The sequence below is a fragment of the Phyllostomus hastatus genome, unplaced genomic scaffold (assembly GCF_019186645.2).
Source record: "Phyllostomus hastatus isolate PE091 unplaced genomic scaffold, TTU_PhHast_1.1 phas_contig_113, whole genome shotgun sequence".
In the NCBI taxonomy this organism is placed as follows: domain Eukaryota; kingdom Metazoa; phylum Chordata; class Mammalia; order Chiroptera; family Phyllostomidae; genus Phyllostomus; species Phyllostomus hastatus.
The window spans coordinates 8177501-8188668 of NW_025333530.1; the positions used below are offsets into that span (position 1 = coordinate 8177501).

Here is an 11168-nt window from a genome sequence, read left to right on the forward strand (position 1 = left end):
TACTAAAATTGAGAAAATTTTACCCATAGGTCAGGCCTTGAAAACACATCCTCTCATCTGTTATTTTTTAATGTTCACACAAGTGAATAAAATTAGATAACATTCTCTGTATTTTAAATTAATCACTTACTAAAAGGCATTTGAATTTAACACATTATTCTTGTTTGAAATACTGTTTATTTGCTATGACATAAAAAATAAAGCCTTTATGCCATAATCTTTCCCTCTGTTTGGCTGCTCAGACATGGTACATTCCTATTTTCTTGCCTTTCAAATGCTACTGGTGTTGCCAGTAGCATAAGGACAATTTCTCCTTTCCTTGTTGAGTCACATGTGTCAAAGAAGCTCTGTAACCTGCGTGGGTTTGGGCAGAAATCAGGTCATCCTGAAAGTGAGGAAAGATTCTTCCCACAGAGACTCAGGAACACAGAGGAATCATTTGGCAATGAACAGAAGTTTAGATTGGCTATGGAATTGGCTGTCAACATGTTAAAACTAGAGCCAGAATTCCAGGTTATACCCCGACCAGGTCTAAGAGGTTACAGAAAGCCTAATTTGTGTCCTTAAAGATCCAGTTGAATATCTGTGTGTCCCAGATTCACCAGTTAGTGGACTGGCTACTCAACCCAGTCTCCTTTTTGGTCCAAAGCAGTGGCAGTAGAGTTGTACATTGAGAGCACAAGTCCTTCATTCACACACATGGCGGAGCCCTGGCTTGAACTTGAACTTAGGAGGATGCAGTAGATGCAGGAACAATTGTTCTAGTATCCTCTAGAAGAGGAGTTTGCTGGTGAGAAAGACAAGTAGGATCTGAATGGCATCTGTGATGGGGCTGAGGAAGATTCTGTTCGCCAAGCTTTTGGTTGTGGTTGGAGTTGAGGTTGGATTTAGGTTTCGGGTTGTGGTTAGGCTTTGGGTTGTGGTCAGGATTCGGGCTGTGGTTGGCCTGGTCGTGGAGATCATGGAGTATGACGGTGTGGCGGTCATTGCTGGAAAAAAAAAATGGCATCAGAACTTCTGGTGGGTAGTGGGTGGGCTCTGGAGAAATGAGGCTAATCTGATTGAACACTGGAGCCAGAGTTCATGAACAGAATTCAGTAAGAATGTCCCAAGGGCCAAATGTTTGTAGAGGAGGGGAAAACTCAGGGGAACAGAATGTCAAGGAAAAAAAGGAAGAACACTCTGTACCCTTAAGGTCTACACAGTCCTACAGGGGAGTGAATTTATACTTATGTAACTACTGAATTTGCTGTTGGGTTGGTTGTCAGCCCTCAAGTGTCCTTAATATTGTATTAGATGAATCAGTGCAAATATGATCTGAATGGCACAATTATTTTTTGTCGCTGATTTTAAAGGTGCATGTAAAGCTTATAGGAACTAGTTACCACCCTGGCTGGGTTGCTCAGTTGGTTGAAGCATCGTCTCATACACCGAAAGTTTGTAGGTTCAATCCCCAGTCAGGGCACGTGCGTAGGTTGCATGTTTGATCCCTGATCCGGGCACTATGGGAGGCAACTAATCAATGTTTCTCTCTTATCTCGATGTTTGTCAGTCTCTCTCCCTCTCAAATCAATAAACATATCCTCAGGCGAGGATTAAAACAAACAAACAAACAAAACTGGTTACCATTCAGACCTGAGGATGGCTACTCCTTCTTTAAAGTAAGTGAAAAGAGACTCTGTGCAAACCCCTGAATCTCTTTCTGTGGTTTCCGAGGCACTGGTCATTTTCCCATGAAGTATCTGACTACACATTGGTTCTCTGAGGTTGCCTTTGTTGAGAAGCAGAGAAAGCCAAGCCTGCAACCCTGCGTGGGGAGCGGGAAGTGGATGGTGGGTGGGATGTCTGATTCTGGAAAACCTGGAGCTTGGCAGTGATGCCTTCAAGGGTCTGAGGTGACCATGGAAGGGACTAAGGAAGGGAATTGTCCAGTGACTTGCTTAGGCCCATGGTTCCTCTGCCTGCTTGGAAGGTGCCTTTAGGTCTGTGGCATTGCCTTATCTCATTTAGCATTTCGCCAGACGTTTCTCTGGCATCTCACTGAACCAGAAAGTCTGACACAACCACTGTATTTTCCTTTTTTCAACTGGATTTTATTAGCATGGAGATAAGGAGTCCTGACTAGAAATGAACTTTCCTCCACCTTTCTTAGCATTTATACTCCTATTCATACTGAAAGTGTCCTTGAGGAAGAAAATAACATCCAGTCCTTTCACAGAGGGAAAACCACCAGTGAAATAGTTAAGGCTTTTATGTAATAGTTTCATTAGGCATAATCATTTTAAAATTTGTTTTTGAAAATGGATACCCTTTGACCACATTTGCAGTGTATGACTGGTGGGAATGGGCAGTAGTAGATGTATTGCAGTGTTTGGGGGCTCCTGAGGAGGACTGATACATTGAGAAAGGTTAATGTTTCTTGTTCTTGGTTGAACCTTGTATTTAAAAACTTCATTAAAAAAGATTGTCTTTATAGTTTTGACGTGTCTAAAAAAAGTGTAAAAAATATAAGATGAGGAATTTGAGTCCTAGTTTTTCCATTTACCTTTGGTGTGACCTTACACAAGTTACCAATATTTTCTGGACTTCAATTTCTTGAATTTGTTTTAGCTCTCTATAGGTGAGAGAAAGAAAGGGACAGAGAGCAGAAAGGAAGGGCAAGGGACCTCAGGACAGTTTGAAGTTGAGGACTACAGCCTGTGAGAGACAGTGCAAATTCCCGGTGGTGGTGGTAGCTGAAGGACATTCCAAGAATGAATGCAATTTTTGGTATTTTTATGCTGTCAGTTCTTCTTTGTGAAAACCTACCACCTCTTCCCTATAAAGTCTGCTATACCTGTGAAGGTTTTATGTGAGTTGGAAGCCTATGGAAATTGAGGAGGGAGCTGACTTTCATGTTGCTGTCTATGTGGCATTGAATAGAAATGGCTGAGGAAGCAGCATTCTGGAGCCATAGGTGACTGTGGGAACATAAGGCCCCTAGAAATTGGCAGAAGTCTTGGGGATGACTTTTTTTTTCTACAAGGCATAGGATAAGGGGTTGAGCTAATCTTAAGTAAGTTTCAAGGTGCTAGAAGGCTCAACTGATATCTGGGTATTGCGTGACTAAAAGACTTTTTCCTAGGTACCCATAAAGTAACTTTCCAGGCTGACTGAGTTCACTGTTAGATATGTAAATGGTCTACAAAGGAACTTACCTTGTTTTTTCAGTTTCAGAGAAGAAAATGTAGCCATTTTTTGTACATTGACAGCAAAGGCTCTGTGGAGGGTAAATCAATGAGAGATAATGGTGAGGACCTCAGCTGTGGAATTCACAAGTTCCACTCACATTTCTGCCTTCCCAGAGGATCCTAACCTCTTAGTTCCTTTTGTGCTTACTTTTTTGTACAGCACAATTAGCAGATCATTAAATACTGGTCTGCTATATATTGTCTTAACTAAGATCCTCCCTGATCTTGCTCCAGAGGAGATCATGTCCATCCCCCACCCCAGCCAACTTCATCACCCTGAATTCTCCACAGGCTGGTATATACCTCTGGTCTCTGTTCAAGCCAGTCCTTCTGCCTGTAACATCCAGCCAGACCACATCTGGCCACAGATTTAACAGTAACTCTGTGACATTGTTTTCCTTATCATCATTAATCCAGACAGATCAAAGAGATGTGCACCTCTATTGCATTGCCTTGCTATGAGCTTCTCCCTGTGCTGGAGGGCCAGCACCTTGAGAGCAGGCTCTGTTGTCAACAATGACTGACACATAGTAGGTGCTTAATATTCATTAAAAGATCTGTAGAATTTGGTGTGTTGTTCTTATATAGGTAGGTCCATTATTATATCAGCCTCTTGTTCATACATTCAACAGTGAGTTAATGAGAGTGCACAACATGCCAATCACTATGCTTGGTGCTGAGGGGACAGTGGTGAACTAAACAGGCATAGTCTTACCCTTGTGGCATTTATAGTCCCTTCAGAGAGACAGATTTTAAATGAATAATCAATTAACAAATTATGTAATTGATCACAGTGGCAATAGGTGCTCTGACAAAGCAGTGGAAGTGTGAGAGTAAAAACGGGGATCTGGAACTTATCTGGGAGTTTAGGAAATGCTTTCTTGAGGATGTGATGTTTAACCTCAGTAATCATTTCTGTAATGGCCTTGCCTCACCAAACCTCATTGTAAAGTTCATGGCCAGACAACTCTTCACACCCCTTTTGTGCCCTACCAGCACAGAGGAGTTCCCTGCTTTCTTTATCTCCCATCACACTTGCTGCTCCCCTTTCCTTGTCGGCTGTGCTGAGCAAGGCTGTGTGTGTACATTGCAGACAAGCAGAGAAGCCAGTGCATCAAAGCATGGTATGAGTCAGGAAGGTCTGGAGACCACACTGTCAGTGGGAATGTGCTGTTTCTCTTGCATATTGTCCCTGTTTGGTCTTTTATCTTTTGTTGCTGTAATGAAGAGAGATGAAAGGAAAAGTTGGTGCTCTAATTAGCCTTGGCTGGCCTTGAAGAGACTGCTCTAGCTGTGAGGCTGGGTTGTAGCAGCTCCTTTTGGACTCTGCTCTTGCAGGTCACTCTGTGGGAGCCATCTAGGTCCAAGCAGGCCCTGGGCGTGGCAAGTGAGTGTAGGATGGCTTGTCCGCACCATCACCACCACTATCCACAAAGACTTGGTTGCTGTTCACAGTGGACACAGACTAATGGTCAGACTTGTGCTTTCAGCCCAAAATGACAGGTCAGAACTCTAAGGACCTCTCAACATTGGGTCTCTAAATAAACTTGGTGACAAATCCCTGGCTGGGAGGAAGGTTTTTGTTAAAGTGCAATGTGAGCCCCTGTTTGGTCTCACCTTGGAATGAGAGTGTGTCCATTTGGTGTGACACTAGGAAGCCAGTTATTACACAATCATCACACTTTCTGTTTGCAAGCTATTTCTAAAAGGAACCAGTTTTAAGAAATGATTCTCCAGTTTGAATATAGAGAATTTGAAGCAAACAGGGTGCCCAGTGACAAAGATTCTTTGCTTGATCAAACTTCAGTCAGGAGGAGGTTCAGCTTCGGAACCTCCTAGGCAGTGCATCTGTGCACTGCTTGTAAAATCCAGATTTAGCAAGAATGCTTCTAAGTCAGTTTAACAAGAACTTCTTCTTAAATATATTTTTTGAAGATTTTATTTATTTTTAGAGATGGGGGAAGGAGGGAGAAACATCAATCAGTTGCCCCTCATACACGCCCAGACCTAGGACTGAACCTGCAACCCAGGTACGTGCTTTGACTGGGGATCGAATCAGTGACTTCTTGCTTTTCAGAACGACACCCAACCAACCGAGCCACACCAGTCAGGACTAACAAGAACTTCTTACCCTTGATATCTGATAACCTTTAATGTCCGACTGAGTTCCTCATTTTCTACCATCCCCCAGGTGATATTTCATCCCCATGGCATGCCCTTCAGCAATAATCCTGTTAGGGCAGTTTAGCTAGAAATTCCTCACCCCCTTACAGGCCTTGATGTTTCCTTTCAGTAATTTTCCCTCCACTGACTCCCACCCTGCTCTTTCTTTGCCTATACATTTCCACTTCCCCATGTTATATTAATAATTGAGCCTGATTCTATACTGTCTCTTTTCTCCTATTGCAATAGTCCAGTTGGGCAACTGATCGATGTTTCTCCCTCCTTCCCCCCTCTCTAAAAATCTCTCTATACACACACATATATATGTATTATGAATGTATGTATGTATTTTCTTTAACACCAATTCTTTCTGTTTATGTTGAACATACATGGTGTGAGTGTTTGTGTGTGTATGTGTAAACTCCTACAGATAAAAGGTAGGCTAAAAATGGTGAGGCAGAAGAGGAGTGTAGGTACTGAATTCTCCATATCATATCTAGATTATATTTTGAGTCTTCCAAGATCAGTATAAAACTGCATAAACCCAATATGAAATTGTAAAAGCCCAAATCCTATGTACAGGTTCTTACTGTATCTCCACTGTTGTTACATTCGTGGAAGGAGATCTCCAACTGGCGTGGAAGGACCCTTCATGTGTGCCCTTCAGGAAGTACACGACGCTGTTGTTGCAGGTCAGGTCTGCTCTGTACCAGAAGCCTATGGAGTTGTTGTTCATGTCCAGTGCTCGCAGGACCACCGAGTTGGTCCTGTAAGTCACAGGAACAAGTACTAGGAAGAAATAATAAGGAGACAATCAGCCACCTATGTAGCAAGAAGGGATGAGGGTCATGAAATCAAAATTAACTGAAAAAAAGTTACAAATAGCATGTACATATAGTGCGGTCCCACTTTTATGGAAGTTGAAAAAAGTCTGAAAGGAAAGCTATCAAGATATTAACTATGATGATTTCTTGGTAGTGGGATTACAGATGATTTTTCTTTTCTTCCTACTGCTTTTCTGTGTTTTCTAAATTTTCTACAGTAGAAGGTAAATAAAAGGCCCTGGCTGGCGTAGCTCAGTGGATTGAGCGCGGGCTGCGAACCAAATCATCGCAGGTTCGATTCCCAGTCAGGTCACATGCCTGGGTTGCAGGCCACAGCCCCCAGCAACTGCACATTGATGTTTCTCTCTCTCTCTCTTTCTCCCTCCCTTCCCTCTCTGAAAGTAAATAAATAAAACCTACAAAAAAAAAGGTAGATAAAAGGAAACCTATTCTCTGGTCCTGGTTTTGCTATGCACCACGGGTGAGATTTGAGGCTGTCCTTAACCTCTTGAGCCTGGGTCTCATCTGTCAGATGAATGTACCCTGCCCTTCTTTCAGGGGCTGTGGAATGCGGGAAGAGTAAGGGTTGGTGCATGAGAACGGGTCAAATGGGCCCCCTGGGAAGTGCTTCCTGAAAATTGGCAATGTCATTGCCAAATTAAAGCTAAGCCTCTTTCCTAGTCCTAGAAATGCTGAAGCTTTTGGTCTCTGTTGTTGAGGGTGAGGGAAAGGGTGCCTCTGATCCCCTAGGGCCCTAATCCAGGTAACTGTCAAATGACCCCTTAGAGTTCCCTAACCTTCTTCATTCAGCTGAGACTTATGACCTAGCCTGGCATGTACTCACAGGGGACCCCACTGACAATTGTTAATTTCAGAATTCTGTAATTGGGAGATAATTTCAAAAGAATATTTCATGTCCTTCCTTAAAAGATACCTTTTGAAAGAATTCTTCAATGCTAAGGTGTTTACCAGGGTACTTTCAAACTCCCAAAATTCCTTCAAAGACTTCCCCTTCACAAACCAAAAAACATGGATCATGTAGAACAATAGTATCAGGAAGTCCTGGTTTTGAATTCTAGCTTTAACAAATCAGTTCACCTCTGAGCCTCAGTTTCCTTATTCTTCATCATTCACTCCACAAATATTTATTGAATGCCCGCTTTGCACCAGGCCTAGTTCTAGGTCTGGACATAATGATGTTATCCTTTTCACATGGAGATCATGCTACCTTATCTTGAAAGGATTAAAGGGAACAATGCAAAGACTTTAATACATTGTGGATGTTAGATAAACTTCAATTGTTATTATTTCTAGCACAAAACACTCCTCTGTTCTATTTATTTGTGATTGCCAATTTATGTGGGCTGAACCAGGTCCTGTGGGCCCAGACTTGCTTGGTGAGAACCTGGCATTCATCCTAGATGTGTGCATGGTGGTGAGGTGGACTGTGACAAGTGATGCTGTCATCCAGGTAGTCACCAAACCTGTCAGCTCTCCCATGGGCATGTTCCTGCCTCTGTTCTTTCTTCTGCTTTCCCTCACTCACTCTGGCTCATGTCCTCCTTTCTTCTCTCCCAGGCATCTGTTTTATTTGGATTTCTGGTTTCCACGATTTCCTCCTTTCAGGCTGCAGCCAGATCAGACTTCCACACGTAACACTTCCATCCAGACACTCCTTTCCCAAACCTTTAAAGTGCTATTTCTAGAGCATCTAAACATTTCTGCCTCTGTTCTGTCAGTTACAGTACCCAGCATGTAGCTTTTGTGACCCTCATAACTTACCCCACGCTGCTGTTTGCGCCCCCACTCTAGGGGCAGCCAGTCTTCCTCTGGTTCTGCAGACACACTGGCATGGCAAAGACCTGGACCTGGTCTTTGTTCATGTCTTGCTGTCTGTGTGGAATTCTTACTTCATTCTTATCACACATTTCATCCCCATTAACTTTCCAAAATCCTGCTTATGACCCACCGCTGGGTCAATTCAGCCTCTTTTCCTCTCACTGCTGAAACATTTATGTTTTTTTACTGTAGAGTTGAGTGCTTAATTACATCCTGGCTCAATTGTGTACTGTGGTTTCATCTGCATCAGTACTCCTACTGCATCAATAACTACTAATTGATTTAAAAAATTCTGCATCCAGTATTGTATAGTAAATACCCTTAAAGCTGAAGATTCAGGAAAAAAAGACAAGTTATATCCCTCTAGTCCATAGAAGTAAAAAATGGAGGCAGATGCTGACCTATTACAGTCTTAACATAAATGTCATTGTGTTAGGGGTTTCTTTCAATGATGTGAAGACAGACCCAGGGAACCTGTTGTATTGCCTAAACTGCAATTGTCTTGGGACCTGCTAAGCCATTTATACACGACTTACCAATGTTGACACAAAACCTGATATTTAGAGATTTTCAAAATCTAAATAAGGAGAAGTTAGTTTGTGTGGGCATTTACTTGGTTTCTGTAAAAGTTAGTGCCCTGGCCAGCCAAGTCCTGCAATGACACTCTACGGGGAAATCACAGAGAGTGTTTTGTAATCATAGGTATAGAATCTGGCACTTCAAACTCTTGTGGGCACAAGGTTTTGACTCAACTTAAATCATTCCTACAGTGTATCACAGAACTGTGGCACATTCTGAGATGAAATCAGATGAGCTTTGGGGAAGTACATTGCATCCTTTCTTCTCCTTTTTCTCTGCTTCACCACTGCCTCTGTAAATGCCGCAATTTCCCTTTCAGCTAGCACGTTCCCTTTCAAGGGGTCTTTCCCTTTTAAGGAGTCTTACTAATCATCTTTTGACTCTTTTTTCTCCTTCCTTCCTGCTTTCAGAAAGCTCATCACCCCCCATCTCTGCACCCCCTACCCTACTTTCACAAGGTAGGTTTCTGTTTGTTCCATTTCAACAGCAAAATCCTTCACCTGAGAGAGCATCTTAAGTCAGAGCTCTATCATCTCCTTTGTAGTAGTCCCTCTGGCCCCCCAGGTCCTTTCGCATATACATGGTCACATATATGCCCTCCTTATCTTCATCTTGAATTACAATATTATCCTCCCTGCCCTGTTTAGGACAAGATCCACTGCCTGAGCGAGTAGGACATAGTGAGTCTTATCATAATTGAGACGTTTAGTGACAGTACCCATGAAAATCATTAAAAAAAAAAAAGAACGACCTATAAGCTGGCATGGGTGTATGAAGACAGGCTATAGTCATTTACCTGCTGAAGCCTGGAATCTGTAGACCATGGGTGTGGCTATCACCCTTGCAGTCTCTGTAAAACTTGGTTAGAGTTGTAAGAGAGGCAGGATAGCACAGTATAAGAGGACAGGCTCTGAAGCTGGACAGCCTGGCTGAACAAAGCTGGACTGTTATTTAGGTTCAAATATTGGTTATGTTACTAGTGATCTTGGGTAAAACTTTGCCTTACCTGTTCTTCAGTTGTCATCTGTAAAATGGGAAGATAATAGCATTGACCCCTAGAACAGTACTCAGTACATAGTAAGTATCAGCTCTCATTACTATAATTGAGAGGCATATAGTGTAGTGGTTAAGGGCAGAGTCTCTGAAGATAGATTGCTCAGGTCCATACCCCAGCTCTACCAGTTAAGTAGCTCTGTGACTTGAGCAAGTCACTAGCATCTCTACTTCTGTGTTTTCATCTACAAAACAAGAATGACAGTGTTCTCTACCTAATAGGTTGTCATGAAGACTAAATGAATTAATACATATAAGCCACTATATTAAATGTTGTTATGAAAGCAATTAGAAGGCACTTGCCTTGACTTGTAGGTTTAGGATATTTATAAAATATTATGAGGCACCTTTAAGAAAAACTTGATTAGGAATGAAAGGAACAGTATTCAAGAGCCAGTTCTGCCACTTACTAGCAGTGAGACCCCGAGCAAGTTATTTAACCTCTCTCAGCTTCAGGCTCCTTATATAGAAGATGGGGTAGCAATACTTCCCCTGTCCAGCGAACTGGATTTTTTGCCTGTGTACTAAATGCGAGCAATGCCTGCTGGAGTTGTGCAACAGACGGTCATCCACAGTGGCACTGTTTTATTAAATGGGTGTGAAAAGATTACAAAGTGTGATGCAATTATCACCCCTTAAGATAATAAACATGCCAATATTAAGTCAGGACTTGCCGTGGGTGTGCTCTTGCTGGGTCTCAGCCTGAGGGGATTTAATGACTCCTTGTCACTCAAGTTGGCACAGGGAGTATGCAGAAATATTTCTACCCAACCCACTTTCTCACTTATTCTCATTCTTTCTGTCCCCACTGCCTATTTGAGTCAAAAATGCATATTTTGTATAAATGACAACAGAGATGGAGAGTTATGTTATGAAATTCTCGTAAACTCCCCTTAGAGAAAAAAGACAACAGAGAGAATGGCTTCTACTCACTTGTGTAGACCTTGTTGTCTTCATAAACATCTGAACTGGCCATGATGCCAGTGGTGGGGATGACTTCACTGAAGGACATGCATCTGTCACTGTCATTTGCAGAACTGGCAGAAATAAACAGCATTCCGAGGCACAGAAACAGCCCCAGGGATGGCATTATGGACCCAAGAACTGCCATGATCTTGGTCTGTTTGGACACTGCTCAGTCTGGAGCTGGGTAAGACCTCACCTATTTATATGCTGGAGTTCCTGGGTGAGGTCATACATGCAAATTCTGCTCTAACCACACCCTGGCTTCTGAAATTTGTCACCATGACCCTTTATCAATTCCAATTTTGCTCAAGAAAGAGAATGTACTGGTTATGGATTTATTCTGCATCTCACACACCTTAGTACCTGCTATTTGAAGAAATCTATGGAGAAAGGTTTAATGCTGGCAAAGTGAAATTAGGGGTTGAGTAATCATTACATACCTGGCTCATTTAGAAGCTCCACTCTTCTCCCTGTAGGAAACTCAGGCATAAAAAACATCTTTTCTTGGAATATT

General features: G+C 42.4%; 1 protein-coding gene across 1 annotated transcript; it reads right to left on the reverse strand.

Annotated features, from left to right (window-relative positions):
• Positions 1 to 55: 55 nt before the first annotated feature.
• Positions 56 to 10812, reverse strand: PLET1 (placenta expressed transcript 1). Its single transcript, XM_045839606.1, has 4 exons — positions 10622 to 10812; positions 5984 to 6182; positions 3198 to 3259; positions 56 to 989 (listed from the first exon to the last, which is right to left on the reverse strand). The coding sequence occupies exons 1-4, from the start codon at positions 10797 to 10799 to the stop codon at positions 772 to 774; spliced, it is 657 nt and encodes a 218-aa protein (XP_045695562.1). The 5' UTR covers positions 10800 to 10812; the 3' UTR covers positions 56 to 771.
• Positions 10813 to 11168: the final 356 nt, after the last annotated feature.

Coding starts and splice junctions, on each gene's coding strand:
- PLET1 (XM_045839606.1), bottom strand. CDS start 10,799: ATGGCAGTTCTTGGGTCCATAATGCCATCCCTGGGGCTGTTTCTGTGC. Junction 3,260..5,983: donor GTAACAACAGTGGAGATACA/GTAAGAACCTGT, acceptor TACCCTCCACAG/AGCCTTTGCTGTCAATGTAC. Junction 990..3,197: donor TCTGAAACTGAAAAAACAAG/GTAAGTTCCTTT, acceptor TTTTTTTTCCAG/CAATGACCGCCACACCGTCA.